The sequence below is a fragment of the Lithobates pipiens genome, unplaced genomic scaffold, assembly GCF_037356315.1.
Source record: "Lithobates pipiens isolate NorthernLeopardFrog02 unplaced genomic scaffold, aLitPip1_a1.2 Scaffold_37, whole genome shotgun sequence".
NCBI classification, from domain to species: domain Eukaryota; kingdom Metazoa; phylum Chordata; class Amphibia; order Anura; family Ranidae; genus Lithobates; species Lithobates pipiens.
In genome coordinates this window covers 1,172,893-1,194,389 of record NW_027507825.1, presented here as the reverse complement: position 1 = coordinate 1,194,389, position 21,497 = coordinate 1,172,893, and the positions used below count along the sequence as shown (strand labels likewise).

The 21,497-nt window shown below is 50.4% G+C and overlaps 1 protein-coding gene across 4 annotated transcripts in view; it reads right to left on the bottom strand.

Annotated features, from left to right (window-relative positions):
• BEGAIN (brain enriched guanylate kinase associated) overlaps positions 1 to 21,497 on the bottom strand; it is a 140,316-nt gene that overhangs the window by 29,355 nt on the left and 89,464 nt on the right. For all 4 annotated transcript variants that reach the window (XM_077466649.1, XM_077466651.1, XM_077466650.1 and 1 more), the window contains 2 exons: positions 20,632 to 20,793; positions 9,486 to 9,552 (listed from right to left, as the gene is read on the bottom strand). In XM_077466649.1, coding sequence (XP_077322775.1) covers positions 9,486 to 9,552; positions 20,632 to 20,793 — 229 coding nt within the window. The remainder of the gene's footprint in view (positions 1 to 9,485; positions 9,553 to 20,631; positions 20,794 to 21,497) is intronic.

Here is a 21,497-nt window from a genome sequence, read left to right as displayed (position 1 = left end):
TTCCTCTGAGGAGAGATACAAAGTCATGAATCGCACATCTTTCTCCTTTGTTCGCTCTCCGTTTAGATTCATTATCCCCGTGTGGTGCTGCCGCATTGGAGATAGACAGTGTTTCCTTTCAAGCGGTTCCCGTGAAGAACACAGCGCTCCCTCGAATTATCATATTTCCACACTGAATACCGGGATGCCGATTTGCTCGCTCTTTGTTGTGACAGCGTTTGTCTACGCACAGCTGTGCCGACCTTATAAGGCAACAAGACTTGTCATCCAATTAAGTCCTGCCGGACCTCTTTCTTCTCCTCTGCCCCCCTCCCCCCCTTTTGCGTCTTTATCTCCGACTTCAATATTCATGTCTTCCATCCCAAACCTCATTATGCAGCTCCTCCACTGCACAGAAGAAGAAGGATGCAAAAAAGGAGGATTGTCTTCTTCTACGACTTTAACAAATATTCAGCTTGATTGGCTTCTCTGGCTTTTCATGAAGCCCATCTGCGCCGGGCCAAGAAGGAAGAGGAGCAGCTGCTCTATTTCGCACGTATCGTTCGGCGCACAGAAAGGGAAGAAAGAGAAGGCAGATTTGGGAAGCAAGTCAATGCAAGAAAATAATTAGCTCCTACGTCTTGCAAGAAGAGATTCTGGCATTAAAGAGAACATGTACTGTACATTGATTTTTTCCAAGGAGCAACCGTAACGTACGTTGTAAAAAGTATGTGAACCCCCTTCAATGATGAGTTCAGGTGTCTCCAGTGAAGGGTTATGGTAATCCTCCATCATACAAAGACATTGTAGACAATTGTGCACTTCCAGGCTTGTGGTGACAATTTGGTGAAGACCCTTTTCTGCTTCCCCCATGTATAAAGCCAGCTCCATAAAGACACGGTGTGACCGGTTTGGTGTAGAGAAACTCAAGTGTCCTGTACAGAGCCCTGACCTCATCCCTACTTTTGGAAGATCTTTGGTATAAGGTCCTCTCATCCAACATTCGTACCTGACCTCAACCCTACTGAACACCTTTCAGAATGAAGCCGTCGCAAAAGGCTTTGTAGGTTTGAGGTCAAGGATGAACTCTAGTGTCCTGTACAGAGCCCTGACCTCATTCCTACTTTTGGAAGATGTATAAGGTCTTCTCATCCAACATTAGTATCTGACCTCAACCCTACTGAACACCTTTAGGATGAAGTCTTCCCAAAGGGTGTTTTGTAGGTTTGAGGTCATGGAGTCATTGGGTTTGGGACCCTCACCCTGCCTCTTTAGGGGACTTGGCAAACCCATCCTAAGAATGAATAGAGAGATCCTTCGTATGTGTGGTGGGCCTGGCGTCTTCATGGACAATATCTCACAGGATCTGGGAAAGATGAGTAGAAGATGGGGGTGGGGCGGGTTTGGTGCTATCAAGGTGCAGTTAAATCTGTGGTAAATGATTTCCCATTGGTAGCAACCACTCTGCAGATGTTCAGTATCTATGCAATCATTGAAGCTGGACTGTACAATTGTGTTACATGGTCCAATGGCACCACCATCCCCTGGGGACACAATGTAGTTATAAGGGGGGAGTCAGATACAGGAACACCCCCCCCCCCCCATCTCCTGAAGCACCAGGGACACCTAATGTGCTGCAGTCTGCTGGAAAACCAACGATCCTGGAGACCGCCTCATGTATAATACTTCCACTCTCACCCCTTCCCCGAGGTATGTATATTGGAGCATCTCCTGTGTAGACGCCTCGAGACAGACAATGCGCCGCGTGAACCCCAAAGCTCCATCCACATCACCCGACATCCACCAAACTGCACAACACCAATAAGAAAAGCCCCCTCCCCCAATACATGGTGAAAGACGATTATTCTGGGAGGTTTCACTTTTTTTCCCAATTGTTGAAGACAACAAAATTAATTCGAATTCAGATCGGTCTGAAACGATCGAACGATTCAAATTCTGTGTGAAGAAATAGCTGGTTGTTGAGCAGCGGCCCGGGAAGCCGGCCTCCCGTGTCCTTAGCGACCATCAGTTATCAGCTGTCAGCGGGCTTCTCCACCGACAGAAGAATAGAAAGATAAAGAATCTCGGCAATTGCCGGCAATAAAAAAAAAGTTTTAAAAAATGGCGTAGGGTCCCCCCCAGTCCATACCAGGCCCTTCGGGTCTGGTATGGATTTTAAGGGAAACCCCACGTCAAAATGAAAAAAAAAAATGGCGTGGGGTCCTCCCAAAATCCATACCAGACCCTTATCTGAGTATGCAGCCTCTGGAGGGGACAAGGGCCTCTTCCTGACAACCCTGGGCTGTGGTTGTCGGGGTCTGCGGGCGGGGGGCTTATCAGAATCTGGAAGCCCCCTTAAACAAAGGGGCCCCCGGATCCCGATCCCCCCCCATGTGAATGGGTATCGGGGTACATCGTACTCATTCACCAAAAAAAGTGTCAAAAAGTAAGAAACACAGGAAACAGTTTTTGGCAAGTCCTTTAATAAAATAATAATAATAATATTTGTGTCCCTTGATGTCCACCCATCACAACGCCCGCCGACCCGGAAAATAGAAAAAATAGCAAAAAAAAAAACGCTTCACCTCCGACTGCCCTCACTTTGGCTTTGATAGTTCTTATATAGGCAAGGAGCGCCACCCAGTGGCACTGCCCCCTTCTGACGTGATTTCATGTGATGTCAGAAGGGGCAGTGCTGCAGGGTGACACCCCCTATATAAGAGCTGTGAAGTGAGGGCAGTCGGCGGGTAGCCTCTTAGGAGGTGAAGCACTTTTTGACATTCTTCTATGTTTCAGGTCGGCGGGCGTCGTGATGGCCGAGGACATCGAGGGACACTTGTTGTTTTTTTCTTTTAATAAAGGTCAAAAACTGTTTCCTGTGTTTCTTTTTTGATACTTTTTTTGGTGATTGTTTTTCGACCGACCAGAATTCTAATCATTCTGAAAAGTTGTAACTCATTGGAAAATTTATAAATGAAACAAATTTTAATGAAAACAAAACGAAATTTAACGGAAACAAAATAAAACTAAACAAATTCCGAAACCAAACTAAACAAATTCCATTCCAACTTAACGAAATTAGTGACATAACAAATCTATCCGAAGAAAAACAAAACACATATTTTTCATTCTGCACACGTCTATTAAAATTTCACTTGCCACACCCAGACCTGATTACTGCCAGACCTGTTGAATCAAGAAGTCACTTTAATAGAAGCTGTCTGACAAAGTGAAGCACAATAAAAGATAAAGTTACAAAGCAACTAACATGTATCAGTCTGGAAAGGGTAACAGAGGCATTTCTAATGCCGCATACACACGATTGGACTTTCCGTGGACTTGGTCCCGTGGACTAGAGGCTGTCGGACAATTCGATCGCGTGTGGGCTCCAGTGGACTTTTTCTTCCCAAATGTCCGGTGGACTTAGAAATAAGACTGGCTTCAAATTTGTCCGCCGGACTTGGCTTTTAGCGGACAATCCGTTCGTCTGTGTGCTGGTCCAATGGACTAAAACTGATGCTAGGGCAGCTATTGGCTATGAACTTCCTTATTCTATGTCATCACATTTTTGGAGTTATCGTGTGTGGCCAAGTCCGTTCGTTTCAAAGTCCAGCGGACCTCAGCTGCAAAGTTAGGCCGCATACACACGGGCGGATTGTCTGCCCAACTAAGTTCGTCAGACAATCCGACAGACTTGACCACACACGATGAACAGACAGTCCGCTGAAAACGTGCGTGATGACGTGTACAGCACGTACGACGGGACTAGAAAAACGACGTCCAATACACTGCAATGCAACCTTCGGCCGTGTAAATCCTTTCTGAGCATGCGCCATACTTAGTCCGTCCAACTTGCCTACACACGAGCGGACTGTCCGCTGAAACCAAGTTTGGACGGGCAAAACCAAGTTTCAGCAGACAAAATTACGGAAATTCCGAAAGACAAAGTCCGCCAGACTGTCCGCTGAAAAAGTCCGCTGAAGCCCACACACGAGCCGATTGTCCGCTGAAACACGGTTCAGCGGACTAAGTTGGGCAGACAATCCGCCCGTGTGTACGCGGCCTTAGTCAGATTGTTCCCCTGGAAAGTCCGATTGTGTGTACGCGGTATAAGGCTTTGGGACTGCAACGAACCATAGGGAGAGCCATTATCCACAAATGGAGAAAACTTGGAACGGGTGAACCTCCCCTGGAGTGGCCGGACAACCAATAATGACTGCAAGGAGCACGAGGACTCATCCAGGAGGTCATAAAAGAAGCCAGAACATCATCTAAAAGACCTGCTGACCTCACTTACCTCAGGTAAGGTCAGTGTTCAGGATTCACCAATAAGAAAGAGACTGGGCAAACATGGCGTCCATGGGAGAGTTCCGAGGCCAAAGCCACTGCTGACCAAAAAAAAAGAAGACCAAGGCTCATCTCACGTTTGATTATCCCCAAGACTTTTGGGCAAATATTCTGTGGACTGATGAGAGAAAAGTTGAACTTTTTGGAAGGTGGGAGCGTCCCGATACATCTGGTGTAAAACTAACACAACAGTTCATAACAAGAACATCATCCCAACAGTCAGACATAGTGGTGGAAGGGGGATGGTCTGGGGCTGGACGACTTGCCATCATTGATGGAACCATGAATTCTGAGCTCTACCAGAAAATCCAGAAGGAGAATGTCCGGCCATCACTTCCTGACCTCAAGCTCTCTCGGGTTATGCAGCAGGACAATGATCCAAAACCCAATAGCAAGTCCACCTCTGATTGGTTAAAAAAAAACAAATGTAGGTTTTGGGGTGGCCTAGTCAAAGTTCTGACTTAAATCCCATTGAGATGCTGTGGCATGACCTCACACGGGCCGTTCATGCTGAAAGACCCTTCAGTGTGGCCGAGTGAAAACAATTCTGCAAAGAAGAGTCGGCCAAAATCCCTCCACAGCGATGTGAGAGACGCATCGCCAGTTATCGCAAACGCTGGATTGCAGTTTGTTGTCGCCAAGGGTGGCCCAACCGGTTTTTAGGTTTGGGGTGGGGGTGGGGGTTATTTTATCACTTTGGGCCGGGCAGGTTTGGAGATTTTTTTTCCTTTAATAAATGAAATCGTTGTATAAAAAAACGGCATTTTGTATTTCCTCGGGTATCTCTGTGTAATCATAACATTGATGATCGCAATCCTTGAAGTCTGACAAATATAAAAAACAATAAAATATCAGGAGGGGGCAAATACTTTTTCACAGCACTGTAAATACCATATAGCCAGTGGCGGCGGCGGTTCTGACTAAGATCATTTCCCAACAGGCTGGTTGTACACAAGTCGATCGATAGATGAATAGGAAGACTTGTGTACAACCAGCCTGCCCACACACATGGAAATTGTGCGCTCCCCGCAGGACTGTCATCCATGTATGGCCGGCTTGAGGCAAAAATCTTTTGTTGGAGCTGCTCAATTGTCAGCGACATTCATCAAATCTCAGCGATCGATTTTTATAACAGACATTTCAAAGCCGTAGAAGGAGGCAGGAAACCCCCAGACAGGCGTCCCGCCAGAAATCCACATCTCCGCAATAAGAACTCAAAGCTCACCATTTTCCTCATCACTTCCCCAAATTCACCGATTTCACGGAAGTACTTCCCATTTCCATCCCAACGGGTGATTTATTGCATGATCACAACACGAGGCTCGTGCAACGTTCCGGAGCCACGCAGGGCCCCTTCATCAGGCAGGTCATCACATGTCATCACAAGCCTGATGAAGGGGCCCTGCGTGGCTCCGGAACGTTGCACAAGCCTCGTGTTGTGATCATGCAATAAATCACCCGTTTGGACGCCATTTCTGTCGTTCCATGGTGTGCCGGCAAATATCTTCACCGTGACCTGAACCCGTATCCAGCTGGTTGTTGCTACAGCACCCAAGTCCGAGAGCGCACCCAGGAACGTTCCCATTTCCATCCCGGCGCTCCTCTCGCCTCATCACAGACCAAGAAACGGCGGAGGAGCGAGCGGCGAGGGGCAGAACAGGACATCAGGCAGCTGATTGCGCTGAGTACTTGTCACCCATAATTGTGCCGCCACTTAAAACCTCTCAACAAAACGCGTCGGGCATCAGCAAGGGAAGAACGCGTTCCATGAAGCCGAGTTCCATCCCCCCACAACTCCTTCCACATCTTCATTTCTAATGAGTGTCAGAAAGTTCTCCCAATATCTACACACATGGGCCCCAACACCCCCATCCAATCACCAGGGGAGGTGTAGATACAAAATGGGAGGGGAAAATGTTGTGGACCAAGAGTCATTTGGTACCGATCACACTGAGGTTATGGCTCGGTCCTATACTGGGCATGGAGTGCTCCTGTACAATATATGGCATGGTCCTGTATATGGTATGGTCCTGTACAGTATATGACATGGTCCAGTATATGGCATGGTCCTGCACAGTATATGGCATGGTACTGTATATGGCATGCTCCTATACAGTATATGGCATGGTCCTGTATATGGCATGGTCCTGTATATGGCATGGTCTTGTACAGTATATGACATGGTCCTGTATATGGCATAGTCCTGTACAGTATATGACATGGTCCTGTACAGTATATGGCATGGTCCTGTATATGGGATGGTCCTGTATATGGTATGGTCCTGTATATGGCATGGTCCTGTATATGGCATGGTCCTGTACAGTATATGGCATGGTCCTGTATATGGCATGGTCCTGTACAGTATATGACATGGTCCTGTATATGGCATGACTAGAGAATCCGCGTCTCTGGAAGAGCGCCGCTACATTGTGACCTCTGAGCGCTCCCTGTCTGGTGTGGCAGTTTGTATCACAGATGACATTCTATTTCAGATATTGTGAACGGATTGCACTTCCAATAAAACTTGTGGTGACCCCGGTGACAACCATTCTCTTAGATTGCAGTCCCGCGAGCTGGAAAGTCTTTGTTGCGGGTGAGGCTGAGGGTGACGTCATCACATATGGGTGGCACATGGAGATCTGACCCGCTGCTGTCACAGGGAAATTTTCTATCTCTTCCTGTTCTCTATGACGGAGAGTGGGGATAGACAGCAGCAGAAGGGGACTGAGGTTCTAACCCTTCCTCACTATCCAAAGCTAAAACATGACGGAATGGAAGGCGAGCGGCTCAAAGGACAGAAGATTGGAAGCCGCAGTCAGGAGATGAGAAGGTGGAAGACGATCCCTCAGAACAAAATTCAGAGCTTCCGGGGCCTTCTGACCGCATCTCCAGCCAGGAAGACGTCTCACATCTTCACTTAGATACCTTCATCACTCCGAGCCAATCCCAGACCGGAGAAGAAGGAGCCGGGGGGAGGGGATCCCTTCCAACTCCTTCTGTACAGCGAGAGGATGGAAAGTGAAGGAACATCGTGTGCCGGTTCAATGCCAGGACTACCGAAAAACCCCAATCCTCTATACAAGAGAAATACACAGCAGTCTCCGTATGTAGACCGGTCAGGGGTCTGTACACTGTGGGGGATGGGAGAACTATATATATATATATTGATATATACACACACGCATACATACAGTATGTGACAAAAGTAAGTACACCCCTCTGTGACTTTTCTCCTCTCTTTTCATGTGACAACACTGAAGAAATGACACTTGTCTACAATGTAAAGTAGTGAGTGTACAGCTTGTATAACAGTGTAAATTTCCTGTCCCCTCAAAATAACTCAACACACAGCCATTAATGTCTAAACCGCTGGCATCAAAAGTCAGTACACCCCTAAGTGAAAATCTCCAGATTGGGCCCCAATTAGCCATTTTAGTGTTACAAGGTCTCAGGTGTGAATGGGGAGCAGGTGTGTTAAATTTGGTGTTATCGCTCTCACTCTCTCATACTGGTCACTGGAAGTACAACATGGCACCTCATGGCAAAGAACTCTCTGAGGATCTGAAGATAAGAATTGTTGCTCTACATAAAGATGGCCTAGGCTATAAGAAGATTGCCAAGACCCTGAAACTGAGCTGCAGCGCGGTGGCCAAGACCATACAGCGGTATAACAGGACGGGTTCCCCTCAGAACAGGCCTCGCCATGGTCCACCAGAGAAGTTGAGGTCACGTGCTCAGCGTCATATCGAGAGGTTGTCTTTGGGAAATAGACGTATGAGTGCTGCCAGCATTGCTGCAGAGGTTGTAGGGGTGGGGGGGTCAGCCTATCAGTGCTCAGACCATACGCCGCACACTGCATCAAATTGGTCTGCATGTCTGTCGTCCCAGAAGGAAGCCTCTTCTAAAGATGATGCACAAGAAAGACCACAAACAGTTTTCTGAAGACAAGCAGACTAAGGAGATGGATTACTGGAACCACGTCCTGTGGTCTGATGAGACCAAGATAAAGGTATTTGGTGTCAGATGGTGTCAGGCGTGTGTGGGGGCAACCAGGTGAGGAGGACAAAGACAAGTGTGTCTTGTCTACAGTCAGGCATGGTGGTGGGGGTGTCATGGTCTGGGGCTGCATGAGTGCTGCCGGCACTGGGGGGCTACAGATCATTGAGGGGACCATGAATGCCAACATGTACTGTGACATACTGAAGCAGAGCATGATCCCCTCCCTTCGGAGACTGGACCGCAGGGCAGTATTCCAACATGATAACCACTCCAACACCACCACTGCCTTGCTAAAGAAGCTGAGGGTGAAGGTGATGGACTGGCCAAGCATGTCTCCAGACCTAAACCCTATTGATCATCTGTGGGACATCCTCAGAGGGAAGGTGGAGGAGGGGAAGGTCTCCAACATCCACCAGCTCTGTGATGTCATCATGGGGGAGGGGAAGAGGAATCCAGTGGTGACCTGTGAAGCTCTGCTGACCTCCATGCCCAAGAGGGTGAAGGCAGTGCTGGAAAATAATGGGGGCCACACAAAATATTGACACTTTGGGCCCAATTTGGAGATTTTCACTTAGGGGTGTACTGACTTTTGTGAATGTATATGTACTGCTGCACATCGAAGGGCTAACTTAAAGAATAACTACAGAAAAACAAATATCCTTTAAAGCTCATCTCTAGAGAGATATAAAAATTCTCCAGCTGATACTTTTCATTTCCGCCTTTTCTTACTTTATGTAGCAGAAACTTCCATGGAGATCATTTTTAAATACAAAGTTCCCTGAATGTCTCAGTATCAGCTTCTTGTATAGCAGAAGAATCAAGTGTGCAACATACAGAGCAGAGGGAGAACTAATCAGTGTTCTGCTGCTCCTTCACAGACCAATCACAGGGTGGGGGCGGGGATATACAGGGGCTGCACCTGACTTATGTGCAGGCTCTGTGCTGTCAGCCGTACCCTGACCCAGAGCAAGCAGACCGCAGGGGAGCTCAGACTTTCCTGTCTACATGCTTGTTCCAGGTCAGTGGCAGCCCCGGAACCGGCACCAGTGAAAGCGAGTCAGCCCCCATAATTGTGCTTCTCAAAAAAATCAAATGCAGTAAAAATATTCCAAATATTAAAAATGCAGCAACAGCGATAAATCCATAGAAGGTTCTCTCACCATCCGGTGCAGCTTCTCCTCCAGCTCCTGATTTATTCTCTGCAGGGACATGTAATTGGTTTGTATTCTGAAAAAAAAGAAAAATCGATCAGAAATAAGAACTTCCATTTTATATGTAAAGCGATCGTGTCAGACATTTCTAAATGTTTAATATGCTGATATCTGTATTACCAAACCCCCCCCCCCCCCCCTCCCCCGTGCTCCTCTATGATCTGGTTTCACATTCTCACGAACGGATTGATTTCCCTGACGTTGAGCCCCGCCCCTGGCGACGAGCTGTGCCCGCCCGGGCCGCGGTGTCAGGGCGGTGAAGCCACAGCTGAGCCGATATAAATGTCCCGCGTAATCTCTGTTGACAAACCTGCTTTAGGTGATGAATATTCATTGCGGCGCGGGGAAATCTTTCTGGCGGGGGTTACGGCAGCGATACTTCTCGCTGGTTCCTTAATGAGTTCTTGTGTCCACCAATTATTCCAAATGCCGCAGAAACAATGAATCACCGACGGGCCTGTCAGCTCTGAAAAATTCCGCCAGACGGGGATCATTAAGGTGCAGGCAGCCTGGGACGGATAATAAACGCGGACTCTGCGACAGATGAGGGGCGCGGGGCCATCGTAAACATTTCACCTTGATTTGCACTTTTATTGGCGGCTTAATGCCACATGGGCATAAAATAAAGCGAATTACTGTTAAAGAGCTCAGCTCTGTCCTATACACAGGAGGACGACATCCCATATTATACCATAGCAGGGGACATCCCATAATATACCATACCAGGGGACATCCCATAATATACTATACCAGGGACATCCCATAATATACTATACGGGGACATCCCATAATATACCATACCAGGGACATCCCATAATATACCATAGCAGGGGGCATCCCATAATATACTATACCAGGGACATCCCATAATATACTATACGGGGACATCCCATAATATACCATAGCAGGGGACATCCCATAATATACCATAGCAGGGGACATCCCATAATATACTATACGGGGACATTCCATAATATACCATAGCAGGGGACATCCCATAATATACTATACCAGGGACATCCCATAATATACTATACGGGGACATCCCATAATGTACCATACCAGGGACATCCCATAATATACCATAGCAGGGGACATCCCATAATATACCATAGCAGGGGGCATCCCATAATATACTATACCAGGGACATCCCATAATATACTATACGGGGACATCCCATAATATACCATAGCAGGGGACATCCCATAATATACCATAGCAGGGGACATCCCATAATATACTATACGGGGACATCCCATAATATACCATAGCAGGGGACATCCCATAATATACTATACAGGGGGGGGGGGGGGGGGTGTAACGAAACGTCCCTCACTCCGCCTGAGTGCTTCCGTCATATACCACTTCCTCCCAGTCTGAATATAGATATCAGATATTCCAACCGCTGACAACCACAAAACAAGACGAGACTCGTTTGGTTGCTAAACATGGACTGTTCATTGAAAGCACAGGTACACAGGTAATACTCTGGACAATTCCCCATTCCCCCCCCCCCCCCCTTTGAATTCCAGGTGGGGTAGACTGTCCAACCAGCAGTGAGAGCTGTAGGAGGAATCCCCCCCACCATTCTCACAGCTAGTCTACATACACATCCCATAATATCCAAGGCAGGCAGACTCAATAGAACATTGGAAAACAGCCACACCCCAACAACCCAACACAGTACACAACAAAATCAGACAATATACTATATATATATATATATATACACACACACACAACATTCCAGTGTGGCTGTACAGCAAGTCCGATTAGTACAGATCAGTTTGGGGTTCTCGGTCACCCTGTTGCCCCTATTAGAGACACAGAGTGACTTAGACATAGGAGGAGCATGAGGAGCTGAAACAAGGATTTCCCAACCACCCCAAGGGATTCCGGGTTCCACAGGTCCCCTGTCCAAAGTGACTCCCGTCCCAGGGGGGACTACAATGTATCCAAACTGTCCTATACACAGGAGGACGACATCCCATAATATACTATACCGGGGACTACAATGTATACAAACTGTCATATACTATTACACCTGTATCCCCTCCAATGGTCACACCTGTATCCCCCCCAATGGTCACACCTGTATCCCCTCCAATGGTCACACCTGTATCCCCTCCAATGGTCACACCTGTATCCCCTCCAATGGTCACACTTGTATCTCCTCCAATGGTCACACCTGTATCCCCTCCAATGGTCACACCTGTATCCCCTCCAATGGTCACACCTGTATCCCCTCCAATGATCACACCTGTATCCCCTCCAATGGTCACACCTGTATCCCCTCCAATGGTCACACCTGTATCTCCTCCAATGGTCACACCTGTATCCCCTCCAATGATCACACCTGTATCCCCTCCAATGGTCACACCTGTATCCCCTCCAATGATCACACCTGTATCTCCTCCAATGATCACACCTGTATCCCCTCCAATGATCACACCTGTATCCCCTCCAATGGTCACACCTGTATCCCCTCCAATGGTCACACCTGTATCTCCTCGAATGATCACACCTGTATCCCCTCCAATGGTCACACCTGTATCCCCTCCAATGATCACACCTGTATCTCCTCCAAAGGTCACACCTGTATCCCCTCCAATGATCACACCTGTATCCCCTCCAATGATCACACCTGTATCCCCTCCAATGATCACACCTGTATCTCCTCCAAAGGTCACACCTGTATCTCCTCGAATGATCACACCTGTATCCCCTCCAATGGTCACACCTGTATCCCCTCCAATGATCACACCTGTATCTCCTCCAAAGGTCACACCTGTATCCCCTCCAACGATCACACCTGTATCCCCTCCAATGATCACACCTGTATCTCCTCCAATGGTCACACCTGTATCCCCTCCAATGGTCACATCTGTATCCCCTCCAATGGTCACACCTGTATCCCCTCCAATGGTCACACCTGTATCCCCTCCAATGATCACACCTGTATCTCCTCCAATGGTCACACCTGTATCTCCTCCAATGGTCACACCTGTATCCCCTCCAATGATCACACCTGTATCTCCTCCAATGGTCACACCTGTATCCCCTCCAATGGTCACACCTGTATCTCCTCCAATGATCACACCTGTATCCCCTCCAATGGTCACACCTGTATCCCCTCCAATGATCACACCTGTATCTCCTCCAAAGGTCACACCTGTATCCCCTCCAACGATCACACCTGTATCCCCTCCAATGATCACACCTGTATCTCCTCCAATGGTCACACCTGTATCCCCTCCAATGGTCACATCTGTATCCCCTCCAATGGTCACACCTGTATCCCCTCCAATGGTCACACCTGTATCCCCTCCAATGATCACACCTGTATCTCCTCCAATGGTCACACCTGTATCCCCTCCAATGGTCACACCTGTATCTCCTCCAATGGTCACACCTGTATCCCCTCCAATGGTCACACCTGTATCCCCTCCAATGATCACACCTGTATCCCCTCCAATGGCTGTAGTTATAGATCCAAGCAGTGGTGGCAAATAGTGCACCACCCCCGGTTGTCAACCACAAAACTTGCCATGGCCAGTGCTTCCCTCCGGGCAATGGGTTGCTGGATTCCCCTGTGTTTCCTACTCTGTATCATGTGCGTCTCCTCCCTCGGCCAATTTGGAAATGGGTCTCAGGACCCGCTTCCCGATTGGCTGAGAAGCAGAATCAGTGTTACTCATTTGCTATTATCACACAAATGGGTGGGCTCAGAGGTCAGTGCTCTATGCCCCGAGCCCACCCTTTTTTGAAGCCTACTAGATTCCCTGGCTCTAACCATGTGCTTCACTTCCTCCCACTGACACCAATGATGGGGCACTATTCCCTCCACTGACACCAATGATGGGGCACTATTCCTCCCACTGATACCAATGATGGGGCACTATTCCTCCCACTGACACCAATGATGGGACACTATTCCCCCCACTGACACCAATGATGGGGCACTATTCCTCCCACTGACACCAATGATGGGGCACTATTCCCCCCACTGACACCAATGATGGGGCACTATTCCCCCCACTGATACAAATGATGGGGCACTATTCCTCCCACTGACACCAATGATGGGGCACTATTCCCTCCACTGACACCAATGATGGGGCACTATTCCTCCCACTGACACCAATGATGGGACACTATTCCTCCCACTGACACCAATGATGGGGCACTATTCCCTCCACTGACACCAATGATGGGGCACTATTCCTCCCACTGACACCAATGATGGGGCACTATTCCTCCCACTGACACCAATGATGGGGCACTATTCCTCCCACTGACACCAATGATGGGGCACTATTCCTCCCACTGACACCAGTGATGGGGCACTATTCCTCCCACTGACACCAATGAATGACCAATACCAGAAGAGGTGATAGGGGAACATATGACATCACAGAGGAGGGAAGAGAAGAGGTGATGGGGGAACGTATGACATCACAGAGGAGGGAGGAGAGGAGCTGATGGGGGAACGTATGACATCACAGAGGAGGGAGGAGAGGAGGTGATTTGGGAATGTATGACATCACTGAGGAGGGAAGAGAAGAGGTGATAGGGGAACGTATGACATCACTGGGGAGGGAAGAGAAGAGGTGATAGGGGAACGTATGACATCACAGAGGAGGGAGGAGAAGAGGTGAAGGGGGAATGTATGACATCACTGAGGAGGGAAGAGAAGAGGTGATAGGGGAACGTATGACATCACTGAGGAGGGAAGAGAAGAGGTGATAGGGGAACGTATGACATCACAGAGGAGGGAGGAGAAGAGGTGATGGGGGAATGTATGACATCACTGAGGAGGGAAGAGAAGAGGTGATAGGGGAACGTATGACATCACAGAGGAGGGAGGAGAGGAGGTGATGGGGGAACGTATGATATCACAGAGGAGAAGAGGTGATGGGGAAATGTATGACATCACAGAGGAGGGAAGAGAAGAGGTGATGGGGGAACGTATGACATCACAGAGGAGGGAGGAGAGGAGGTGATGGGGGAACATATGACATCACAGAGGAGGGAGGAGAAGAGGTGATTTGGGAAGGTATGACATCACTGAGGAGGGAAGAGAAGAGGTGATGGGGGAACGTATGACATCACAGAGGAGGGAGGAGAGGAGCTGATGGGGGAACGTATGACATCACAGAGGAGGGAGGAGAAGAGGTGATGGGGGAACGTATGACATCACAGAGGAGGGAGGAGAAGAGGTGATGGGGGAACGTATGACATCACAGAGGAGGGAGGAGAAGAGGTGATGGGGGAACGTATGACATCACAGAGGAGGGAGGAGAAGAGGTGATGGGGAAACGTATGACATCACAGAGGAGGGAGGAGAGGAGGTGATGGGAGAACGTATGACATCACAGAGGAGGGAGGAGAAGAGGTGATGGGGGAACGTATGACATCACAGAGGAGGGAGGAGAGGAGGTGATGGGGGAACATATGACATCACAGAGGAGGGAGGAGAAGAGGTGATGGAGGAACGTATGACATCACAGAGGAGGGAGGAGAGGAGGTGATGGGGGAACGTATGACATCACAGAGGAGGGAGGAGAGGAGGTGATGGGGGAACGTATGACATCACAGAGGAGGGAGGAGAGGAGGTGATGGGGGAATGTATGACATCACAGAGGAGGGAGGAGAGGAGGTGATGGGGGAACATATGACATCACAGAGGAGGGAGGAGAAGAGGTGATGGAGGAACGTATGACATCACAGAGGAGGGAGGAGAGGAGCTGATGGGGGAACGTATGACATCACAGAGGAGGGAGGAGAAGAGGTGATGGGGGAACGTATGACATCACAGAGGAGGGAGGAGAGGAGGTGATGGGGGAACGTATGACATCACAGAGGAGGGAGGAGAGGAGGTGATGGGGGAATGTATGACATCACAGAGGAGGGAGGAGAGGAGGTGATGGGGGAACGTATGACATCACAGAGGAGGGAGGAGAGGAGCTGATGGGGGAACGTATGACATCACAGAGGAGGGAGGATAAGAGGTGATGGGGGAACGTATGACATCACAGAGGAGGGAGGTGATGGGGGAACGTATGACATCACAGAGGAGGGAGGAGAAGAGGTGATGGGGGAACGTATGACATCACAGAGGAGGGAAGAGAGGAGGTGATGGGGGAACATATGACATCACAGAGGAGGGAGGAGAAGAGGTGATGAAGGAACATATGACATCACAGAGGAGGGAGGAGAAGAGGTGATGGGGGAACGTATGACATCACAGAGGAGGGAGGAGAGGAGCTGATGGGGGAACGTATGACATCACAGAGGAGGGAGGAGAAGAGGTGATGGGGGAGCGTATGACATCACAGAGGAGGGAGGAGAAGAGGTGATGGGGGAACGTATGACATCACAGAGGAGGGAAGAGAAGAGGTGATGGGGAAACGTATGACATCACAGAGGAGGGAGGAGAGGAGGTGATGGGGGAACGTATGACATCACAGAGGAGGGAGGAGAAGAGGTGATGGTGAAACGTATGACATCACAGAGGAGGGAGGAGAAGAGGTGATGGGGAAACGTATGACATCACAGAGGAGGGAGGAGAAGAGGTGATGGGGGAACGTATGACATCACAGAGGAGGGAGGAGAGGAGCTGATGGGGGAACGTATGACATCACAGAGGAGGGAGGAGAAGAGGTGATGGGGGAGCGTATGACATCACAGAGAAGGGAGGAGAAGAGGTGATGGGGGAACGTATGACATCACAGAGGAGGGAAGAGAAGAGGTGATGGGGAAACGTATGACATCACAGAGGAGAGGAGGTGATGGGGGAACGTATGACATCACAGAGGAGGGAGGAGAAGAGGTGATGGGGATACGTATGACATCACAGAGGAGGGAGGAGAAGAGGTGATGGGGAAACGTATGACATCACAGAGGGGACGTGTCTTGTCGGTAATCTGTACTACTGCACACTGCTGTTAGCAGTGGTGTCACTAGGGGGTGGCTTTTGGGGCCATAGCCTCTGCAGGGGACCCCAAGGAGAGGGGAGGCTCTCTGGGGACCCTAATGTAAGGGGGGCTCTCTGGGCCCCCCTATGCAAGGGAAAGGCTCTCTGGGGATCCTGATGCAAAGGGGGGGGGGGCTCTCTGGGGACCCTGATGCAGAGGGTGCTCTCTGGGGACCCTGATGCAAGGGGGAGGCTCTCTCTGGACCCTGATGCAAGGGGGGGCTCTCTGGGGACCCTGATGCAAGGGGAGGCTCTTTCGGGACCCTGATGCAAGGGGGAGGCTCTCTCTGGACCCTGAAGCATAGGGGGGCTCTCTCTGGACCCTGATGCAAAGGGGAGGCTCTCTGGGGACCCTGATGCAAGGGGGAGGCTCTCTGGGAACCCTGATGTAAGTGGGGGGCTCTTTGGGGACCCTGATGTAAGTGGGGGGCTCTCTGGGAACCCTGATGTAAGTGGGGAGCTCTTTGGGCATATATACACACACATATATTACTGTATATAGATGTGTATGCCCGCCCAAGCGTATGACTTTATTTACTACGCTGCTATTGGCTCTGGCCCCAGATCTCTTGTAGACCCCTAGTAATGCCCCTGGCTGTCAGTATCACTGTGAGAGTCAATTTCATGTGTGTGCCGCCCATTCTAATTTCTTGCCCTCCTGAGTCCTGTCCCTGAGCTACTTACTATATCGAAAATAAAATAAGAAATATGTTTTTTCCTTATTTACCTTGATTCACATTGCTAATTATATATTGTACTTGTTTGTAGTCTAAATAGTGAAATTTGTACTTAAAACTGTAATTTTGTAACTTTTGGAAATGCCAGTAAATTTTGGGTGTCATGTCAGTAAATTTCAATCTGTTAGGTTGGCAACACTGGCGGTACTATGACACGGTACTATAGGGCGGTACTATGGCGCGGTACTATGCAGCAGTTGTGAAACGTACAGATTCCTCCAGTGATGTCATAGTGAGGGCCACACCTCATTTACATATAATTTCTTTCCTCTGTGACACTTGCAGGCTCTCTGCGGGTGACACTTACAGGAGTGGCTGCATTTTGACAGCTCCGGCTGTGTAATTCAAAGTACCTACCGGCTGTCATTTTGCACCGTGCAAGGAGTGGGGGATGGGAGGGGGAATTACACTTTTTTTATATTGGAGTTGGGTTATAACACATATTTGTATTAATCAGAACAGTGACTCCTCCCCCTCTCTTTAGGGCTCCATCTAAAGTGTCAATTAGAGACAGAGAGTCTGAAATGGAGCTCCTCCTGCTCTCTTCTCAATTTCAAAACAGATATATACCATAGTTGCCAACATTGTAAAAAAAAATGTTGGGGCACTTTTTTGGCAGTAGGCGGAGTTGTGTTATAATTAGGGGGCGTGGCATGCGGTTATAAGTGTGGCATAGGAAAAGGTGAAAATTCTGCAAAATCTGGGGTTGGTTTATGTAAAATAGTGGGCGTGGCTTACATGGGGTGTGGCTCAAAGGGGTGTGGTTATAGTCTGAGATAAATGCGGGATGGAGAGGGAAGGGGGGGGGGGTGGAGGGACAGCAGCCCCAGATCCTACACCACAATAGCAATGTGTGCTTTCCAGAGTTTGACAATCAGCAGCTAAAGATACTCCAAATACCTGGTGTTGGCGCTTCAATCATCCCGGCGCCATGATTGTTATGGTGTCAGGATGATTGAAGCGCATTATTTCTATTATTAAATTTTAAAATGAAATGAAATCGTTCAACTCACCATAAATCAGTGGGAGCCCTGAGCTTGTCACTAGCCACGTTGCCTGCCACCAGATTCCATCAGGTGCCCCAGCAGAGTCCCTCCTTACATCAGGTGCCCCATCAGAGGTACCTTCCTCACATCTGTGTCCATCAGCGGAGCCCCTCCTTACATCTGGTGTCCCTCTGACATCCAGACTGCCCCTTCTGACATCCAGACTCACTGGTCCCCGACACACACAGACTGGCCCCCGACATTCAGACTGGCCCCCCGACACATCCTCCAGACGTGGCATGCCGTCGTTGCCGTGCGGAGACTTTGAACTGCACTTCACAGACACTGGCAGCGGGGGTGGGCGGCACAGCAGCATCTCTATTAAAGACCAGCTTTTGGTCTTCTTTAAAATGGCGGCCGGCGGGGACAGTTGGCAACTATGATATACGTATAAAATGACTCGGAATGACCTGAAATCATTATCTTCCTTGACCACTTGATAACCGAGTCACAGCCGAATGACGGCTACAGCTTGGCTTAATAACTCTGGGAGGGAATACTATGACGTCCTCCCAGAATCGCGCCCCCCCCATGGTGCGCACACGGAGCTCAATGAGAGCAGCCCTTTACCATGTGATGGCTCTGTCCAATGACGGAGCGATCACTGTCAACAAACCGGTGGCATTATGTCCGGGTCTCTCCGCTGCTCACACCGAAATGGGGATTTGTTCCCCAAATCGCAAGTGTCCAGCAGTGCCCATATGTGCCAGATCTGTGCCCCAGAAGTGCCCATCTATGCCAGATCTGTGCTACATCAGTACCCAACAGTGCTACATCTGTGCCCAGCAGCAGGGCTGGTGTTACCACTAGGCAGCCGCCTAGGGTGCCCTGCTGGCCAGGGCACAGCCACGGCCAGGGGGACTCTGGGAACCATAATGTAAGGGGGGACTTTGGACTCTACAGTAAGGGAAGACTTTTGAGGATCCTATTGAAAGTGGGGTCTCTGTTGTAAGGGTGAACTCTGGGAACCCTGATTCAAGGGGGGGGGCAACTTTGTGGACCCTAATGAAAGGGGTAAACTCTGATGTAAGGGGCCCCAAAATAGCTGGTCTTGCATAGGGTGCAAAATAGTCTAGCACCGGCCCTGCCCTGTAGTACCACATCTGTGCCGCATCAGTGCTCTAAAATGCCCCATCTGTGTCCCATTAGTGCCACGTCAGTCCCCAGCAATGCCCGATCAGTGCCACATCTGTGCTCTACAGTGCCACTAAAGTGACCATCGGTAAGTGCTCATCAGTAGGTGGTCAGGAAGGTAGAGGGGAGTGCCCAGTGGGTAGGTGGTCAGGAAGGGGGAGGGGAGTGCCCGGTCGGTAGGTGGTCAGGAAGGTAGGGCGGAGTGCCCGGTGGGTAGGTGGTCAGGAAGGGGGAGGGGAGTGCTCGGTGGGTAGGTGGTCAGGAAGGTAGGGCGGAGTGCCCGGTGGGTAGGTGGTCAGGAAGGGGGAGGGGAGTGCTCGGTGGGTAGGTGGTCAGGAAGGGGGAGGGGAGTGCCCGGTGGGTAGGTGGTCAGGAAGGTAGAGGGAAATGCCCGTGGGTAGGTGGTCAGGAAGGGGGAGGGGAGTGCCCGCAGGTAGGTGGTCAGGAAGGGGGAGGGGAGTGCCCGGTGGTTAACTGGTCAGGAAGGGGGAGGGGAGTGCCAGGTGGGTAGGTGGTCAGGAAGGGGGAGGGGAGTGCCCGGTGGGTAGGTGGTCAGGAAGGTAGAGGGGGTGCCCAGTGGGTAGGTGGTCAGGAAGGGGGAGGGGAGTGCCCGGTGGGTAGGTGGTCAGGAAGGTAGAGGGAAATGCCCGTGGGTAGTTGGTCAGGAAGGGGAGTGCCCACAGGTAGGTGGTCAGGAAGGGGAAGGGAAGTGCCCAGCAGGTAGGTGGTCAGGAAGGTAGAGGGGAGTGCCCGGTGGGTAACTGGTCAGGAAGGGGGAGGGGAGTGCCAGGTGGGTAGGTGGTCAGGAAGGGGGAGGGGAGTGCCCGGTGGGTAGGTGGTCAGGAAGTTAGAGGGGAACGCCCGTGGGTAGGATGGTCAGGAAGGGGGAGGGGAGTGCCCGGTGGGTAGGTGGTCAGGAAGGTGGAGAGAAATGCCTGTGGGTAGGTGGTCAGGAAGGGGGAGGGGAGTGCCCGGTGGGTAGGTGGTCAGGAAGGTGGAGGGAAATGCCCGCGGGTAGGTGGTCAGGAAGGGGGAGGGGGAGTGCCCATGGGTAACTGGTCAGGAAGGAACCAAATCTGTGTATGGGGTGCCTTGTGGGGGTTTCATGTCATTAGAGCCCATATAGATATGTGATTCCAGACTCCGCCCAGAAGTGATGTGACTCCACCCACACAGAAGGGCGGTAGGTTGGCGGACTGACCTGCGCAGCTTCTCGGTGACTTTCTCCAGCTCCTCCTGCGCCCTCCTCAGCTCCGTCTCCAGGTATTGGCGGGTGGAATCGAATTCGCTCTCCAGCATCTCCAGCTTGTGCGTCGTGTAGGACAATCGTTTCTGAACTTCCTCCTTCTGGTCCTGCAAGCTGCTGGAGAAAGACGAGAAATTCCAAGAAATGGGATTATCAGAGGCAGCGAATGGCTGGGCACAAGACGTCTGCCCGACGCTCGCTGCGCGCTCCCCGCCATGCACAACGCTCATTAACTATTCATCCCTTCCTCGCCTTTAATTGGCACGACGCAGACTTACTTCACAGAAAATTCCTCCCCCCCTCCCCCTCCTCCATGTCTGCAGTCGGGGGATGGTGGATGGGATTTGTGCCCCATTTGTGTCACATTAGCGGGAGATTAGTGACGGGCAGATCTGATTGGGTGGGATTGACCGGCACTTCCTGCAAATACATCTAAAAATCTGCAGACTTTCATGTGAACCCCACTGAAGTCAATGGGAAGCAAATCCTGGTTGCCAGGGGAGACATGGAGGTGCACTGCCAGGGGAGACATGGGGGGAGGGGCACCATCAGGGGATACATTGAGGGGGGCACTGCCAGGGGAGACATGGAGGAGGGGGCATTGCCAGGTGAGACATGGAGGGGCACTGCCAGGTGAGACATGGAGGGGCACTGCCAGGGGACACATGGCGGTGGCACAGCCAGGGGAGACATAGGGGGTGGCGGGGCACTGCCAGGGGAGACATGGGGGAGGGGCACCATCAGGGGATACATTGAGGGGGGCACTCCCAGGGGAAACATGCAGGGGGCACTGCCAGGGAAGACATGCAGGGGGCACTGCC